The sequence below is a fragment of the Cyrtonyx montezumae genome, unplaced genomic scaffold (genome assembly GCF_038088225.1).
Source record: "Cyrtonyx montezumae isolate F1298 unplaced genomic scaffold, pur_monq_1.0 scaffold_20, whole genome shotgun sequence".
Classification (NCBI taxonomy): domain Eukaryota; kingdom Metazoa; phylum Chordata; class Aves; order Galliformes; family Odontophoridae; genus Cyrtonyx; species Cyrtonyx montezumae.
Window position 1 is genome coordinate 3,512,114 of NW_027071937.1, and position 18,189 is coordinate 3,530,302.

Genomic DNA, 18,189 nt, shown 5'->3' on the forward strand with positions numbered 1-18,189 from the left:
ATTTTTACTTTTCAACCTTCTACGCTGCGATACTCGTCCAGCCACCGGCCTGCCCCGAGCAGGAGCCCACCTCTCTGCCGTAGGTGCCTTTGTGTCCGTGCGAGCCGGGGAGCGGTGGCTTGGAGGGGCCCTCTGCAAAGAGCAGCACTCGACTCACTGCCACGCGAGCTGGGACGGGCGCTCCCCTTTCTCAGTGCTGGTTTACTTCCACGTCCTTCCCCGGATCACCTGGCATTGCCACCACCACCGCTCTGTGCCCTGGGAGAAGCCGTGCTGGAAAGGATGCGGCCCCACACGGCGGCCAAGGGTTGCTGTTGATGACTGGAAGCCTCGGCGTGGTCTCGCTCCTCTCACCGATCCAGCCCGCGTTCAAACCTGCACCAAAGATCAAATGCCAGTGTCCCTTCTGCAGGCAGGGGAAGCTTGGTGTGCATCCCCGTGCCCCCAGAGCTGCCAGCCAAGCCAGGAGGAGGAGGAGGAAGAGAGCGGACTGCTGTCTGAATTTGTGTAAATAGAGACCTTGTGTCTGCACGGGCAGGCAGAGTCAGCGAGCTCCGGGTGCTCCGGCTGAACCGCCTGACCCACAGAAAGTGCCACTCACCTTGGGCTTTAACCAGACTTCTTCAAACACTGACCATGGGAGAAGCAGCGATGAGACTTCTTTTGTACAAAACAAAAAAGTTTACTGCTTTTTTTTTTCTTCAATATTTATTGGTTGTAAATAGAAGAGATGAACTTGTACATTTTACTAACCCAGAGGCCCCAGCCCTGCAGCCCAGTCCCTCACCTGTCCCCCCCCCCCCCCCCGCTATTTAATGCTGCTGGGAGGGGATGCTCACAGCAGCAGTGTTGCTCTGCCCTGCTCACTCTGGCCTTTCCCCTCCCCCGTTTCTTTACCACTAGTCGCTGCAGCAGGGGCAGAGATGCTTGTTTTAATGACTGTAGGAAACACTAACCAAAGGGGGGACTTTTTTTTTTCCTTTTTGCCCCTGGACCTGCTGGCTCCAACGCATCTGAGCGCTTCCTCCCAGCACATCTTTTGTTTCCTGTCTGTCCATGCTGCTGGGTGGGGGAAAACTTGTTCCCTGGCTCCAAGAGAGGGGCTGGGGAGCAGCAACACCACACAGCGATGCTCAGGAGGACCAGGGCTGGTGGCAGGACCAGGTGGAGAGAGGCTGCTTGTTTATGAGCATGGCTGGTGTTGGTTCTGCCAGTCCTCTGTCCCTATGGGTGGCATCACCTGGGCCACCATGCCCACACTGCACATGATGGGAGCCCTCGGCACCCTGACGCAGGGGCTGCCTCCTGCCTCCCACCCTGCAAGGAGCCTGGCTGCTGCCTTGGGGTGCCAGCACCCCCTGGCTCCATGCTGCTGTCCGTGCCAGCTCCTGCCCACCCCACTGCCCCCCTCCCCTCTGCCGGTGTCCCCTGGAAGCCCAGCATCACCAGAGGGACTGGCTGTACCATATGTATTTTGTACCACTTCAGTGAAGGAGCACACTGCCCAGTGTGACTTGTACACAGCAATGTAATTAGTCTTTGCAATAAAATACCGATCCTCAAACATCCCTGCCCTAAAGCAGGGCTTGTCCTGTCTTCCTTGCTCAATTGCTGGCCTGCTCCTAGAGAAAGGGGAATGGATCTGATAGCTTTGTTTTGTGCATGAATGAAGAAACAAGGCTTTGTGTCTGTGGGACCAGTGTCTGATTTCAAGTAACACTGTTCATGTGAACCTGTGTTGTTGGGACTGGCACCTTTTCTGGTAGCATAAACGTGACATCTAATTCACTGTTTACTTTTTGTATTTGCAGTGGCTGTAAGAACAAATGCAGAGATTTGTCCTTATGGAGATAGAGGTCTGCTTTGGTTTCTGCTTTGGTTCGAGATATTGTTCCTTCAGAGTTCAAGGGCTCATTTCCTAGCATGGCCAGCACATTTATTTTTTATAATTGCAGAGACTTCAGTGAGTTGCCTGGATGGTGTAGTGCCTCTGGCTGTAGCTGTTAAAGAGGAAGCTCTAGTAACCAGAATTTCTCTGTGCCTTTGGCTAGATTACTTTAAAGCTGAGGTTTTTCTTAAATCAAGGACTATCTTACACAGTCAGGGCTGTTAATGCCATTTCCTGCTAAGTCAGAATTAAGTATCCAAGTAACTGCAGTCTCCCCAGACAGAAGAATTTCAAAAATAGCTGAGAAATAAGTAAACCCTGACCCAAGAGATTTCTGGTTTCTTTGGCCTTAGGCTAGCTGTTGATAACAAGCTTGGCTTCAGGTGTTTTCCCAGCCATTTCTGATAGCGTTTAATCTTGGTGCCTGATAACACCTTACCTCGAAGTGGAGTGCCCACAGCATTAGAACATATTATCAGCTACTAATGATAAATCTTCCACTTATAACACACAGGGGAATGCAAAAAACTTTAAAGTTAAAGAACTGCTGGCATTGGAGCCTGGCAAGAAACCTGTTATCTCCGTGGTGGCAATGTTCTGAAGGCTTATTATCCAACAATGATAAAAATGTGGGCTATGGCATCTGAACATACAAAATGACAGCTATCAGCAGGCACCACAGCAAGTGCAGACAGGTAGCTGGTAACTTAGTGCAAATTCTGCTCTCACACACCCTGTGTATGTTTGCTGAACCATCAGCAGTGATGAAACACGAGCCAAGATTCTGTCCAACAGCAGTGAGGCTACTCACTGAGCTCACACGTAGTCTAGAATTTCTGTTTCCATTTCATTTTCGCTCCCATCAGAAGGCTTGAAGTCTTCTTCCTCCTCTTCATCATCCTCATCCTCTCCAGATTCATATGCCAGTTGTTCTTTGCCATCTTCACCGCTTGTTGTACTTGAGAAAAGAGCTTAATTAGAAAGAAAGAGAGGAAGACACAAGGATGCATCTCTCAGTGTAACCTGAAGAAATTTGCAGTAGAGTTCATAAAACAATGAGAGAGAGGCAGAAGCCTGAGGATCACAGTTAAGGTTGCACATTTGTACTGAAAATGCTAAGTCAGGACTTGAAACAGTGTTGAGCACCTGGTGGGAAGGCAGGGTCAACCCAGGGGAGCTCAGGTGTATGCAATGCACCTGAGTGACTGGAAGGGGTGGATACAGGATCCACTCCTTCCCAGACCACATTTAAGGGTTAGCAGTGGAGGTTCCTCTGGATATCTTTGTATGCCTGAAGTCTTTCAAGGGTAAATAGTCTTTTTTCCTTTGTTTCTATGTCCAGGGCTGCTGCATTTGGGCTTATCCTTGCTTGCTGCAGGCTAGGACTTTGCCACCCTGCTATTATTGCTCTACTTTCCATCACATTAAAGCATTACAAACCTGAAGGCTGTGATACTGGAATAGTGAGAAAGAAAACCTCTACTCTTAGCTACTCCTACTCTCCAACCCATGACACGCGACAGGACAACAGCCTCAGCTCTCTCACAGTGATGCACAAAAACACAGAACATGAGAGGTGGTGAATATAGAAACACTACTTCCCCAGCACTGACAGCAAGATCCTAATGCAGTCTAAAACGTCTGTGTCATCAGGTAAGTGGTAATACACTACACAGCACTGTGAGGTTCAGAAGCATCCATACCAGGTCTTGTGGATCTGATTATCTGCCTTATCATCAGGGACATGGTATCTCGCAGATCATCACTGGTCTTTGGAAGGCACCATCCATCCCTCTCTGTGCATTCTGACTCCGTACCATCATTCCGATGGATGATTTTTTGTAGGCTAAAAAGCATCAAAAAGAAGGTGAACTATTAGCCTTCCACACTCTGATGCAGGCTTCAAATAGGACAGACTGTGGCTTACTTCAGTTTCCTTGAGTTGGAAAGCATGTTTGGTTATTCACCTGTCACGTGGGAAAGGAAGTTTAGGTGAGAAGTCTGTTCTGTTTTTATTTAGAAGCCAAATACCCCTTAAGTTTCTGGTCAAGGAGAGTGAGAGTAATGAAGAGGATATAAACAGGCTTTGATGTCTAGTTCTAAGAGTACTCAGCTGGCAGTGTGTGATACCTTTCCACATTCAAGTCGCAGAGTTGATAGAACATCTGCCGGTAAGGGGGTAAGGCTCCTTCTCGGAAAATGTAGATGGACTCCTAAAAGAAAAAGCAAAAAGGAAAACAAAAGAAGACGACCTCTATTTAAATATTTTACTTTGCTCATTCTGCATTATGACCTGATAACACGTTTTGCACTTTACTGCCCTTTACGTTCTCCAGTTTTCTCAAATGAAATGAAGTGCTCACTGCATTTAAGGCTGGGCCAAGAGTACCAATCCTGTGTAAGAAATACATTCACAGAACAGCAGGTGGAGTTCTGTAGTGACACGTTCAACTCGCAGCTTTCCAGGTAAACTTGTGACCTTCAACTCATTCAAAGAGAAACCTGAACACTTAATGAATTCCAGAACAGGAAAGACTCCCTTTTCACTATGCTGTTTCAAGACTATGGTAAAAGAGAGCAATGCTTACCTTCAGCTTATACCTGCTGGAGGCTGGCTTTTTTGCACCAGAAGTACCAAGTCCCTGCTTCAGATCGTGTACACTGACTGTATGACTTACTGAAAGACAACAGAGACTTGATTAGGGACAATTTCACTGTGGCATTGAATGCTTGCTTCCCAATGTTGATTCAGCATAGCTGCTCGGCAAGAAACAGTTCAATCCAGCAATGGAACAATGCACTGCTGCTTTGTCAGAGATGTTACAGGACAGCAAATTGGTCATGGGAAAGGTGTGAGTTCTAATCGTGGCTCAGCTGGAGCAAAGGGAGACTTTTCACTACCTGAGAGTAGGATGGAGAAAGAAACAGAAGAGCCAGACACCCTTCTGCTGGCACAACATACCTGGCTTTTTGACAGTGATGGGCAGGCTGTAGTTGTATGTGCTGCGTTTTGCTTTCACTGGCATATCATTAGGGGTGTAACCTAGAGGTGAGAAAAGAAAACCATTAATGAACTGAGGACAAGCATCCCACAGAACATGCCTAGCTCAGTAACAGAAGCACTGGACTAGTGTGTGAAATGAAGGCTGACTCTCAGGATACACTGACTTTTGCAAGAGAGAGAAAAACATCAGGTAGGATTTTTTTTGGTTGGAAAGAGGGGAAGATGAAATCTGATCATAACAACTAGATGACAGCTCTCTGAAGCACTTGTTATAGGACCTCAGAAAGTCTTTTCCCTCAACTTGCTCTCTGCAAAATCAGTGCCCTATATACCACAGCTTGAGACCTGGTGACCTGTACATGCAAGCCACAGAATATAGTGCTTAATGCCTCCTCTGAGCAAGAGTGAAGATGGTCTGCTGACAGACACTTGGGCTTTGAATGCATGGAGGAGGAAAGCCAGCCAATTGTTCATAAGGTATGGGATGTGGCAAATGAGGAAAGAAATACTGCTTAATAAAAAATAGAGGAGTTTATGGAAGAACTACAGGAAGAAATGAACTCAAAAGATGCACTCTCCATCACAGCAGATACAGCAAAAGTGTTTGAAAACCAACAAAAATAAAACAACTATAAGGATTAACCATGCAGCAAAGATGGTCTCCGTGGGTCAGACCCTTTTACCATATTTCATTCCACAGCGAATTCTGAAGTCCAGAACTTGATAAATCTTTGCTTCAGGGTGTTTTCTAGGGTCATATCCAAACCTAACCCATAAGCTCCTCCAAGGACCTGTGATCTGTGTAAACAAACAAGGGGGACAAGTAGTTGCAAATCCAGTTGTATTGCAGTCTCTTAGAAAATTCTAATGTTTTTCTGCATTGTCCAAATATATTTCCTTACCAGCTTTTTTTTTCTTGTGACCTTACTGCGAGGTCACAAGAATCTGGAAAAAAACTGCTATGGTTCCTTGACAGAGAATCAATTTGAGTGTCTGATCAAACTGCAGAGTAGACTAGATCCAACAAAGCTAACAGCTAATGAACCCTCCACGGTTATAACCTCTGTTCAAGAGGAAGATTTGATTTTCCTCTTTCTCTTATATAACATTAACCTCAGATAGGACCTCAGAAACCATAGAGAGTAACACCCAGGTGATCCACCCCTGCTATCCACAAGCAGCCTCAGACAAGAACAAGAGCAGGTAAACAGGCTTACCATGTAGTAGGCCAAACACGGCAACAGAAGTTTCAGCTTGTCTGGATGGACACTGATATTTGCTTTAACTGCATTTCGAGACCAGACAGGACGAACTTCAAAGAGCTAAAATAATACAGAATAATTTCAGATACATGCCCCTCATTCAATTTCCTGACACGATGGCATCATGCCTTGATCAATTTTTATCCCGCCCATTTACAGGGGAACTGCAGCTGTTCAGGACACCAAATATTCTGGTATCATGGGCAGAGTATGCCAGTATAGCTGCTTTCATTTGAGAGATAAGAGAACAGAAAAAGCAAATGTGTTTTGTTTTTTTTTTTGCAAAGGTCATAAAGGACAGCTGATAATGAATGCGAATCAAGCACAATGGCCTGGACTCGGAAGCCTGGTAAAATTCAACAGGCCACACAATACTAACAATTTTATACACAGAACTACACATCACAGTCACAAAACCTACAGAGGAGCCAGTAAGTAGCTAGGATCACAGCCATCTTCTGGGAAGTCAAATTAAAGGGCTGCATGCAGTCATTTCTTACACAGCATGCAGTATTTGTGCCCAGCCCAGCTCAGGAGCACAGCACGTACTTTTCTCAGCTCTTCCTCCACCTTCCTATCCACAGGATTGGTGCACACTTTCTTCCAGGCCTGTGCAGCAGCATCCAATGGTTTGGTTGGGACTTCTTCATCATCAAAGTTCACAAAGATGGCATTGTTGGGGCGCCGGGCCCTGCTGAGGCCAATGAGGTTCTCAGCAGACACCTGGGGATTGTTGTAGCCATCCCTACAAGACAGGGCAGAGGAATGGGTTTGCTTTCTGCCTGTGGCACACACGCATGCAGATTTCATGGGAACATACAAAAATGAAGGTTGTTTTCCAGATGTCTGAGGAGAAGGGATCTAACTGCATGAGCAGTGGGTTTTACTTCAGCCCCAGCTCCTCGTGGATTTTGGAATCACACACTGTGTCATTAATAAAGACTTTTGTGACACCAATGAGGAAGGGAAATTCCAGTTAATAACACCAAAATGGCCAAACTACCTCTATTGCCTGATGAAAGAGGTGCCCTGTACTACCCAAGAGAAATCCCCCCCAGGCAGTTGATTACTGATCTCTATGGTGTGGATTTGTTGCACAAAAAGCTGCACACTCTGTCTTTGCTTCTCTGCAATTCCTGGAGTTCAGCAGAGTACAGGGACAAGGTAAGACAGAAATGCAGATATTAAGGTGTTGTTTGTGTTGTTTTTTTTTTTCCCCTAAATGCTGATAAAGGAGCACAGTGAGAAAAATGAAAGCTGTTTCTTGTGGGAGACCTTGCAGATTGTTCTTCTGGCACAAGTAAGCAGGGGCCTGGAGGGAGATCCAGCAAGTGTGGTCAGAGGAACATATGGCACTGACTTTTCTGAGTCTCCACACAGCTTCAGCCCACGAGAAGCAGGCAGACACACTTGTGTATCCCACACATGTTATTTCCTGCAGGAAAACATATCATCTTCTACTAAATAATCACTAGTTCAAATGAATGAAATGCATGAACAACATATATAACGATGGCCTTACACTTCAAGAGCACAGATCCTATAACAGCACTGATGTCAGAAGAGATTCAATTCATCTCTATATGATGAAAATCTTAACTTGAAGATCTGTCTGTTAGAAGTATATATCAAACTAGAATAATGTGTCACTCTCTTTCCATTCAGGAAGCAACATGGATTACATACTACACCAGGAGGAAGGGCACTAACCGGTGTTGGACATCTGGCCGATAATAATAGTCAACAGGAGTGTCCAGACGTGAGAAAATTGGTGGAGGGATGTACAGAGGCAATTCCCTATTGAAAAATTCTTCCTTCTCTGGTTTGAGCATTAGGACTTTGTCATACATGGAGGTTTGTTTGCCATCAGGACCAGAATGCATCGCTAGGTACTGGAAATCTGACATTCCTATGGGAAACAGAAGTTAGAACTTTGTGAAGTGTAATGTGATGATGATACTTCTCCCAACACTCAACTCTCAGGATCAGGAGTCTGGAAAGACTATGCAAAGTTTTGTACAGAAAGGAGGCTATAATAATAGGAAATCTGACTTCTTCCAGTCTTAAAAAGGAAACCATTCCCCTTCCCATCAGTCTTTAGGCCCTAAGGACGAAAATATAAGTGTTACCTTGAAATTTGTAAACTGTTGTGACTATCCCCATAACTTCCATTTCAAACTGGACATCCTTGGGCTCCTCTGTGCCCAGCTGCTTCTTCCTGGTCCTCCTCCTCACCCTGAGCAGCATGGCAGAGGCGGGGAAGCGGTTGGCACACACGGGATGGCAGTAGGGGTCCTTGGGGCGGAAATACAGCTCCAACCTTTTGCTGGGGTCCGCGTAGATCTATGCCACAGAATCACAGAATCGCTCCGCTTGGAAAAGACCTCCAAGATCATCGAGTCCAACCATACCCATACTACCCAACCTCTGAACGACCCACCGCTGAACAGAAAACCCACAGAGCGCACACCAGGCCTCCCCACTCCCTCACACCACCCCAGACGGGGGAGGGGGGTGGGGTGGGGGTCTTCCCCACCAACTCCAGCACCGCGCAGGGCCGCCCCGATCCCCTCGCAGCCCACCTCCCTCACACGCGGCCCTCCCCAGCGCTCCTGCAGCCCCTCACCCGCGACACCCCTTCTTCTCCTCCCAGGGTCCGCAGCATCGCGCCGACATCCCGCACCAGCCCCGGGTACTCCACGCACACCACGCGCGGTGACCTGGGCAGCTCCAGCAGCCCCGAACCGCGCTCCCCACGCGCTCCCACGGCCGCCATGCCCACGCCCCTCCCCCTCCGTCCGACCCCGCCCGTGTCCGGCGCCGCCCGGAGCCGCAGCGCGATGGTTCCGCCGCATTTCGGTTCCGGGCCGTCCGGGCGCTCCGCCCTTTGCTTCCGCAGCGCGTCGTGCTGAATGAATAGAGCAATGAGAGGAAATGAGAGGCGGTTATGCTGCTCTCCTGGCGCGGAGGGATCGCTGGGATGGCCAAAAGGAAAGGCTGTAGGCCACACACCTGCACCCAGAGCTGTGTAAGAGGAAACAAACGGATCCGGCGGGAGATGATGGCTTGGCGACTGTTTGATGGGTTCTGCTTACTTGGGGAAATAAAGGGAGGTGGACTTTGTCGACTGTCTGGGGGATGTGTGTGTGAAGAATGCGGAGCCGGCAGCGGGGGAGGGGGAGAGTTAAAATGGAGTTTTTGCGAGTGGGAAATCGCTCTGCTTGCAGAGCGCCCACCATTGCAATCGCGAATTAAAACATCTTCACAAGTGATCCGGTCTCTGAAAAATCCTTTGAGTTTTTCTGAGATTTCTCACTCCCTCCATCCAGGAGGGCCGGGCTGAATTCACCGCCTCGCTCAGGAGCAGCAGCAGCAAGAGATGGTGAGCGCGTAGAATCACCGAATGTCCCGAGCTAGAAGGAACCCATCAGAATCCTCGAGACCAACTCCTAGCTCTGCATTGGGTCACCCTAAAATCAGACCATACACCTGAAGGATGCTTAGGCACCGCTGTGCCTGCGTCCCCTCCCCAGGAGCTGCCGGCACCCCGAGCATCCCACCCGCAGCTCCGGCCGGCGCCGGCAATGGGCCGCTCTCTCAGCGCCCCCTGGCGGCCACGGCTGGAACGGCAGCGAGCTCTCTCCCCTCCCTGCATTACATTATATAGTTTGTATGACCTCCTCTATCTTTGAACTTTCCTTTCGTTCTTCCCCCCCCACTTCCCCCAGCAAATCTAATTGCGCTCACTCAACGCTGAAAAATTACTAAGTGGAAACAGATGAAGGGTAAATACTCTTTGATACAGCCGCCAGGGTGCTGCACGCAGCTGGCCGTGGGCACGTGGAGAACGTATAGCACCAGGTTGTGAGCATCCATGTAAAGTTGGGAATAGCTCCAGACACAAATCTGGAGTGACAAATCCTGATCCTCTCCTTACCTCCTTGATTTGGAGTTGTACCTCACAGTCTACCTCTGTGAAGCAGAGACTTGTGGCCATAAATCAATGCAATAACCTCCTCCTTGCATTTATTTATTTAGTTAGTTAGTTAACTGGGCAACAGTTCTTGAAGGGATTTGTGTGCATGTATTACAACTGTAATTGTCTATGAGGTGTTTGTTATTAGTATGGATGAATAGAATGTGGCAATATCCAGAGGTACAGATCGGGATTGGGTCTGTCCTGATAGGGATCATGCAAGGAACATGGAAAAACAAACCTTGATCCAAAAAGCTGGCAGAGCCAGCTAGCCATGGCACTGATGCAACAGCAGCTTAACTGAGTCATTGCTGTCAGGGGAACACACTTGGCCCAGAAACTAGATGCTGCTTCCTGCCTAACTGTAATTTTAGGGAGAAAATCATGTAACGACGAAGACATTCAGAAGCCAAAATCCCTCAGTTGCAAGCAAGCCTTTAATAAATTTGGTCTGTCTTTAAGAGGTGGTTTTCCTTGGGTTTTCAGCAGCTCCACAGTCTAGGATGTGTTGGTAACCCGTGGCAGTTTCAGATAGACTGAATTCCAGTAGTTCACATATGGGGTTCTCAGATTCTGCTTCACTGAATTATAGTTTATTTTATTGTTGATCTCCAGGTAGTAACCACCCTCACTGGTGTAGGCTGGCCAGGTAGTGGGCACATCTGAATTCCCATTGTTAGGGTTGCTGGGAAAAAAAGGAATAGAAGTTTAGTTTTATCAGGGCAGATTTGTGTTCTCTGGGGGATCTTATCTGTGCTCAAGTGAGGCTTTAAGTGGAGGGAGTTTGAAATTGAGACAAGTGGTAGCAATTCTGCCTGCTAGGAGCAACTTGCCAACATACGTTCTCCTTTGGTCCCCACTAGCACTGGCTCTGGCTGCACACAGCAAATTGAACTCCTGTCTGAACTGCAGGTTCAGAAAGAAACCTCACCATAAAGCAGAGATCACAAGTTCTGAAAATGCTTCTGCTGTTCCCAGGTGTTCTCTGGATGAGGACAGCCCAGAGTAAACTCCATCACTGAGAGTCACAGAGCCAAGATTGCTCAAGTACAGAGGGTACCCTGCTTTTGAGAACTGCTTCTGAGAAGTTAATAGGCAAAAGCAGCAGGTTAAAGTGCTGCAGCAAGCCCCAAAGGTGGAACCAGAATCACTTACCCAGTCCTGGCAAAATTGGTCCAGTAAGCAATCATGGCAGATGAGACAGTCCTGTGCTTGGGCAGGTAGCCTAGAGGGGTGGCAAAGGGTTTCCCAAACACGTACTGCAAGTCATCAGCATGGTCTGCCCCTACCCAGCTTGGGTAGACAGGCATTCGAGATGGCTGGGAGAACAAATAGCTGTATGTCTTGCCACTCCTGGGGAAACAAAATAGATTTGGAAAGCAACTGTGAGTGGAGAGCAGGAAAAAGAGTGTGGATTCATATCTATGCTCCAAAAGTTGGCAGAGCCCCTTGTGCTGAGAGTAGCATTTTGGTTCCCAGGCAAGCTCTGGGCTCCTACCAATGCTGTGCTCCTCACCGGGCATTCTGATGGTGCAGATTTAGTGTCCACTGCGTGGGAATCAGGAAAATGTAGTCAGTAGTCAGGTCCACCACTGTTCTTTTCATGACTTCTTGCTCTGGGTTGTCACCCCACAGCTCTGTGTAGAGATTGTAGGTCAAGTTGGCTCCCCTCTCACCCCTGTCTGCAGTAAGTCCTTTGACCAAGTTATAGACCTCGCTCCTGAAAAGACAAGAGGTATCAACTAATTATGGACCAGAAGCTTGAAGAGGAGTGTGGAAGTTGTCCCAACTCCTTTTGATGTTCACATCCAACTCCTGTGTTTGGCAACTGTTTGGTGAAGTAAAAGCCAGGAGTTTAATCCAGGTCTTAGATGGAGAGCACATGATCCACAACTTTCTCAGCAGAACCACTTGGGTTCCAAGTGGGTCATAAGCTCTTTTAGCCTTTTGGGGTCAGGCACCCAGCATTTCTGCATGAACATGCTCCGCACAGAGAGCATCAGGGTTGCCAAGTTTGTCTCTACTGCTGAATTCAGGGGCATCTTAAAGATATATGTGAAGGCTTCCCCACATGCCCAGGGCACTCCAGCATGGAGTGATATCCTTTGAAGATAATGCCCCTTGCAGTCCTTGATGTTTGAGAATACATTAAAGTTCTTCTTGATAAGGGTTTTATAGGAATGTCTTCTTACGCAGTGATTTTCACAAGTGGACGGTTGATAGCAGGTAAATCAATACCAGCAAAAAAATGTCCATCCATGTCATTGACCCCAGCAATGTAGTCAATGTCAGCAGCATTGGCAAAGAGGTTCTCTGGCATGTCAGGGAGGAAGTCTCCATCAACAACAGGAGAGATGGAGAGTGTATGAACCAAGGGACCTGCAACAGGAGTCAAAACCAGAGTCTATTAGGGGCATGGAAAAAGCATGTGTGTCCTGGCATATATTATTGCTTAAGGAAAAAAAATAGAAGGATGTTGTCAGGTTTTTTTTGTTGTTGTTTGTAAGCTGCATTCTGGAATTGCTCTTGTTGTTTTCGTGAAGCATTGCAAAACAGAAAGCTACTTGTTCTCAAGCCAAGGCACAACCCTTGGACAACTGATCTGCCACCACTGCCATTGCACCACCAGCAGCATTCACTCAGCAGTGTATACCCGTCTCTGGAAGGGTGACTGCAAAACCTGTCCTTGTTGTCCCCTACCTGAATGACACAAACGCTGCTTAAATACTTGTGGCAATCACCCCAGTACCCCTTTGAGGGCTTAGTGAATCTTTTGTGCATGGTGGACACAACATTAGCTGGGGGACTTACCAGGCAAGGAAAGCAGTTCCATGTGGTAGGCCATTGTCAGGGCTTTGGGGTCAGTGGCACGGAGGCAGCTGGCCAAGACTGTGGTGTTGTCTGAGAGGCAGCCCACCTTCTCTCCAACCTGCAGAAGGAGAGAGAAAGCACATGCCATCAGTCTCTGAAGCCAGGCTTCATTCCCAGCTTCCCACAGGAGAGGTTGGTTTTAATTTCCAAGATTCATGTTTCAAAAGCTCTGTGTTTGGCAGCATGGCTCAAGTAAGTCATACCCTCAAGTAAGACTTCAGCTTCAGAATTGCTGCCCAGAGTGACACAGCCACGATCTAGCCAGCCCAGGTAGATGTGCAGGCCACTAACTATCCCCAGCCTCCCTTTATGGGTTGGGGTCCCTCTGCAGAAGTGCACATTACCTTTTTAGCCGAACTGAGTGGGTCTGTTTGGATGGCCCAGCTGCACAGACTGACACCACTTTGGCTGATGGCTCTCTTGATCAGACCTGCATTCTTTGGGGACAGTATCTGCAGCACAAAATAGAAACAGGAGGGTTTCATTAAAGAAATCATGAAGAAACAATTACATGCCAGATGTGGCTGATCCCCCTCACATACTTAACAGACTCAGCAGTTAAAGATCATAATGGTGAAAAGGAGGGGAGAGGAGGAGAGCAAGGGGACATGGCATGCATGAAAGAAAGCATCAGAATGCCAAGGGGCCTGTTTTGCCCATTTGCAGAAATGAGAAGCAGCTGTAGTGTGGTCAAACAAGGACAACAGACCTGCAGGGAGACACTAGCACCACCAGCTGACTCCCCAAAGATGGTGATGTTGTCTGGGTCACCCCCAAAGGCCTTGATATTCCTCTTCACCCAGGCAATAGCCATGTGCTGGTCCTTCAGCCCGTAGTTCCCTGAGCAACAGAAGGCACCCACCATCGAGTCAGGGCACAGCTGAAGGTGGAGAGCTGTGGCACGGTCCCCTAAGAGGGGGCAGCTGTGGTACCTGGCATGTTTGCATCTCCAGTGCTGAGGAAGCCCAGGGGCCCCACACGGTAGTTGAAGGTCACCACGATCACGTTGCCCCGCACGGCGATCTCCTCGCCATCGTAGAGGTAGTTGTCGAAGAAGTTGGCTCCTTGACCCCCTCCAAGAAGGAAGGCACCACCATAGATCCAGACCATCACTGGCAAGTTGGTGGAGACTAGATGAGGAGGAAAAGCAATGTGAACCACTACCCAGCAAGAAGGTGCTGCCTACACCCCTGCCTGTTCAATAAACACTGCTCCACTTGGGCATGGACCAAGACCTCTTGGGGCTGACACAAATGCCCCTTCCTGTCAACTTACCCCCTCTGGCAAACCATTCCCAGGACAGCAAACCTGTATGGGCTTTACCTATTATCTGACATCCCATGCAAATTACTCTCTTTTCTTAACAAGAAAAGAACTTTTGTATCACTACTAGGGTTATAGGACAGTCATTTGTCTAGAAAGGATTGTCTTCACTTCAGGGACATGATGTGTTGTGATAGCCTATGGCCAAGAAAATTTCTGCTCTGTAGAAGAGGCTGAAAATCCCAGCGAGATGCAGCTGAGGGACAGAGGCTGAAATCTCTCCTAGCCTTCCCACTGAAAATCAGTGCCTCCCTGCTTGCTCATTAGAAGAACACAGCTGTTGAGAGATGCTCCAGAGCAGTTTATCCGCAGAAGGCAAACAAGAATCATCTCCTTGGGTCTCTGGGGTCTCTGCTGAACACATACCCTCTCTCTTCCCTTGAGGGATCCAGATGTTCAGATAGAGACAGTCCTCTTTCCCACGGACATCAGTCTGTGTAAGAGTCACCTGCATGCAGCGGTTTTTAAATGTTTTTGCATTCAGTGTTCCTGGGAGAAGAAAGGGAATACAACAGGTCCTTGTTAGAGGTGTCAGCTCCTTTGGTTGCAGCCTCTGTCCATCCATCTTCTCCTCAATAAATCCAGTAGAGGCAGCAAAGCCTCCCCAGCCATTGTTACTAGCCTGAGGGAGTGGGACCCTTTCCTGTGTGAACTAGCTCCTATCAACAATGGACTAACGAGACAGAATTTAAACAAAATAAACTCAAAGCTAGATCTTACCTTCCCATCCAGGATGGGGTTGGGGGTCATGTAGTGTCTTTGGTGGGGCAGCAAAAGGAATCCCTCTGAAGATATCAACATAGCTCCCAAAGAGTCCCCGTCGTTTACTCTCTCCTTTCACAAAGCCTCCCTCGGTGTACACCACACCCAGCTAAACGTGGTACCGTTGAGAAGAAAGTAAATCCATTGCAGTAAATCCATTTCACAGCTGAGGCTTCTCATGTTGCCAGCACCCACCCCTTCCCCTGGCTGGATGGTCCCCCAACACAAAGCGACTCCCAGCCCCCTCTCCCCAGCCATCTCTGTGATTCCCTGTGGGAAGCCCACAGGTAGCTGCCACCAGAGATGTGCCCATACTATTGTCCTTCTTGCTGCCCTTTCGAGCAGACAGCCAGCAGCAATTTCTCTGATCTTCCATACGTACACATTAGACAGTGAGAACATAGAGCCTTAAGATGTAAACCAATCCAGACTGGATAAAGAACTGTGCAGGGCACTTTCGTAAAGACACCAGTGGGAGCCTTTGCTAGGACAATACCCTGCCTTTGCTGTCACTGTTTGCAGGCCTTTTTTCATGGGCTTCAGAGCAGACATAGCGGAAATATGCTCATTCACACAAGAATGGGCAAAAAGTCTTACAAAAACATAAGAAACATGTTTGTACTTACTGTTGCAGCCTGTGCTATCCCGAGGCAGCAGCACAAGGCAAAGCCCAAAATTGCCCAGCGAGCCATGGTGTGCACCTGGGGAGCCTTTCTCCAGAGGTTCACTTATGTATATATTGGTAGGAGTGCAGCTGTGCATCAGTGCTATTACGCAGTTTTTGTTCTGAGTTGTGCTGCAGAGGTCCTTGTACTTCAACAGGCCAAGGCCAAATCATGGTTGAGGTAGGCTGGCATCTTGGTGTGGGAGCTCTGCAGATGTTGCTTCTATGGCCATGTTCTATGTTGCTTCCAGGCCACCCATGTGTAAGGAAATATCTCAATCTAATGAAGTTCACACAGTGAATGGGAATTGAACCCAATGGCCTGGATTTGGAAACCTGGTGTAATTCAACAGGCCACACAATACTAAAAATTGTATACACAGAACTTCACATCACAGTCACAAAACCTACAGAGGAGCCAGTTTGTAGCTAGGATCACAGCCATCTTCTGGGAAGTCAAAGAAAAGGACTGCATGCAGTCTTTTGTGCCCTGCCCAGCTCAGAAACACAGCACGTACTTTTCTCAGCTCTTCCTCCACCTTCCTATCCACAGAATTGGTGCACACTTTCTTCCAGGCCTGTGCAGCAACATCCAGTGGTTTGGCTGGGACTTCTTCATCATCGAAGTTCACAAAGATGGCATTGTTGGGGCAGAGGACTGGGTTTGCTTTCTGCCTGTGGCACACACACGCATGCAGATTTCATGGGAACATACAAAAATGAAGGTTGTTTTCCAGATGTCTGAGGAGAAGGGATCTAACTGCATGAGCAGTGGGTTTTACTTCAGCCCCAGCTCCTCGTGGATTTTGGAATCACACACTGTGTCATTAAAAAAGACTTTTGTGACACCAATGAGGAAGGGAAATTCCAGTTAAAACAACAATAACATCAAAATGGCCAAACTACCTCTATCGCCTGATGAAAGAGGTGCCCTGTACTACCCAAGAGAAACCCCCCCAGGCAGTTGATTACTGATCTCTATGGTGTGGATTTGTTGCACAAAAAGCTTCACACTCTGTCTTTGCTTCTCTGCAATTCCTGGAGTTCAGCAGAGTACAGGGACAAGGTAAGACAGAAATGCAGATATTAAGGTGTTGTTTGTGTTGGTTGTTTTTTTTCCCTAAATGCTGATAAAGGAGCACAGTGAGAAAAATGAAAGCTGTTTCTTGTGGGAGACCTTGCAGATTATTCTTCTGGCACAAGTAAGCAGGGGCCTGGAGGGAGATCCAGCAAATGTGGTCAGAGGAACATATGGCACTGACTTCTCTGAGCCTCCACACAGCTTCAGCCCACAGGAGGTAGGAAGAAAGCTGGGCTCTTGCATACAACACTGCATACAGTGTCCACAGGGAGATAACATCTTCCTCAAGTTGCCAGTACCCTTCTCTTGACAAGTTCTTCCAGTTGACTTCTGCTGGAAATGTGTGCTGTGTAGGCAGCTTCCCAAGGTGCCACGCCAGCACCAGCAGCACATCAAAGGGATCTGCACCTGTGCCAATCCCACCTGACTTCTCCTGCACCGTACTCCTGTGGCCTCACTCCAAAATCCCACATGGATTCTGCAGAGACTCAGCAGCCTGGGTAGGGTTTCCCACTTCAAGGTCATCCCGTGCACCATTCCCTCCCCTGGTTGGGGCTGATCTCCTGGCCCCACGAAGGCAAACTTTCCTGCATCCTACTGTGCTCCCCATCACCAGGTACCCCATGCATAGCATAGTTTGGGACGGCTCCAGTTAGAGGTTAGTAGTCTGCGTGTATTTGTGTTACAGCTGCTGCTGGTTTTCCTGCTCATCCCAGCAGTGTAGGTGATAGAGTTGCTCTTTGTGGTATGGGGTAGAAGCAGAACTGCCAGCCCCAAATGTACAGGAGTTCTGTGCCCTCCCAAAAGTGATGAGCCTTGTTCAGATACTGTAGTATAAAACAAAACAAAAAAAAAAACCTCTATTTTCAGCCTGTAGGGTGCAGTGGCACCACATTTTCATTCTCCCTGCAAACATCAGGCTTAACAAACGTCTTCATCCCTTGGCTCTGACGTTCGAGCTTTAAGCAATACAGCTGATTATTGTTAGAGTTGAGAGGAAAGCCTCCAGACCTGTGAGAGCAGGTGGCATAACTGCAAGGGGAAATGCTTTAAAAGGAGGCAGATGAGGCTACAGTTGTGCATAGTTCAGGTGGTGTTAATTCTTTGGGTGAGGTTTGGAGGAGGTCAAAAGAGAGTAAAGGACTGGATAAGTTGAGACAGGACTGGATAAGTTGAGACAGGACTGCTGTTTTCTAGGAATAAAGAACCCTGGGGCTGCTATAGGAATCAGTTTTTTCCATGTGCTTTCTTACTTGGAAAAGCCTGCTGGCCTGAGGTTTGCTGTCCATCTAGCCTTCCATTTTTTATTTGCTTTCTCTGCCTTGCATTGTGATTATTTCTTTCATTCTCTGTAGGTA

The 18,189-nt window shown here is 47.9% G+C and overlaps 3 protein-coding genes across 6 annotated transcripts in view; all 3 read right to left on the minus strand.

Annotated features, from left to right (window-relative positions):
- GTF3C4 (general transcription factor IIIC subunit 4) overlaps positions 1 to 18,189 on the minus strand; it is a 151,904-nt gene that overhangs the window by 2,582 nt on the left and 131,133 nt on the right. The window lies entirely within an intron of this gene.
- GTF3C5 (general transcription factor IIIC subunit 5) lies at positions 9 to 8,930 on the minus strand. Of its 4 annotated transcripts, XM_065737484.1 has the most exons (12): positions 8,781 to 8,930; positions 8,284 to 8,497; positions 7,865 to 8,063; positions 6,704 to 6,899; positions 6,110 to 6,214; positions 5,576 to 5,690; positions 4,851 to 4,931; positions 4,477 to 4,565; positions 4,019 to 4,101; positions 3,592 to 3,734; positions 2,700 to 2,859; positions 9 to 375 (listed from the first exon to the last, which is right to left on the minus strand). In XM_065737484.1, the coding sequence occupies exons 1-11, from the start codon at positions 8,928 to 8,930 to the stop codon at positions 2,705 to 2,707; spliced, it is 1,530 nt and encodes a 509-aa protein (XP_065593556.1). In that variant the 3' UTR covers positions 9 to 375; positions 2,700 to 2,704. The 4 variants fall into 4 exon arrangements, 3 of the variants coding, with proteins under 3 accessions (XP_065593556.1, XP_065593554.1, XP_065593557.1); XM_065737482.1 differs by lacking the exon at positions 9 to 375 and having other exon boundaries at positions 689 to 2,859; XM_065737485.1 differs by lacking the exons at positions 9 to 375; positions 2,700 to 2,859 and adding an exon at positions 3,816 to 3,855 and having other exon boundaries at positions 3,654 to 3,734.
- CEL (carboxyl ester lipase) lies at positions 10,550 to 15,799 on the minus strand. The gene is made up of 11 exons (XM_065737155.1): positions 15,713 to 15,799; positions 15,045 to 15,195; positions 14,691 to 14,813; positions 13,934 to 14,131; positions 13,711 to 13,841; positions 13,346 to 13,453; positions 12,942 to 13,059; positions 12,323 to 12,509; positions 11,647 to 11,850; positions 11,286 to 11,483; positions 10,550 to 10,815 (listed from the first exon to the last, which is right to left on the minus strand). The coding sequence occupies exons 1-11, from the start codon at positions 15,776 to 15,778 to the stop codon at positions 10,629 to 10,631; spliced, it is 1,671 nt and encodes a 556-aa protein (XP_065593227.1). The 5' UTR covers positions 15,779 to 15,799; the 3' UTR covers positions 10,550 to 10,628.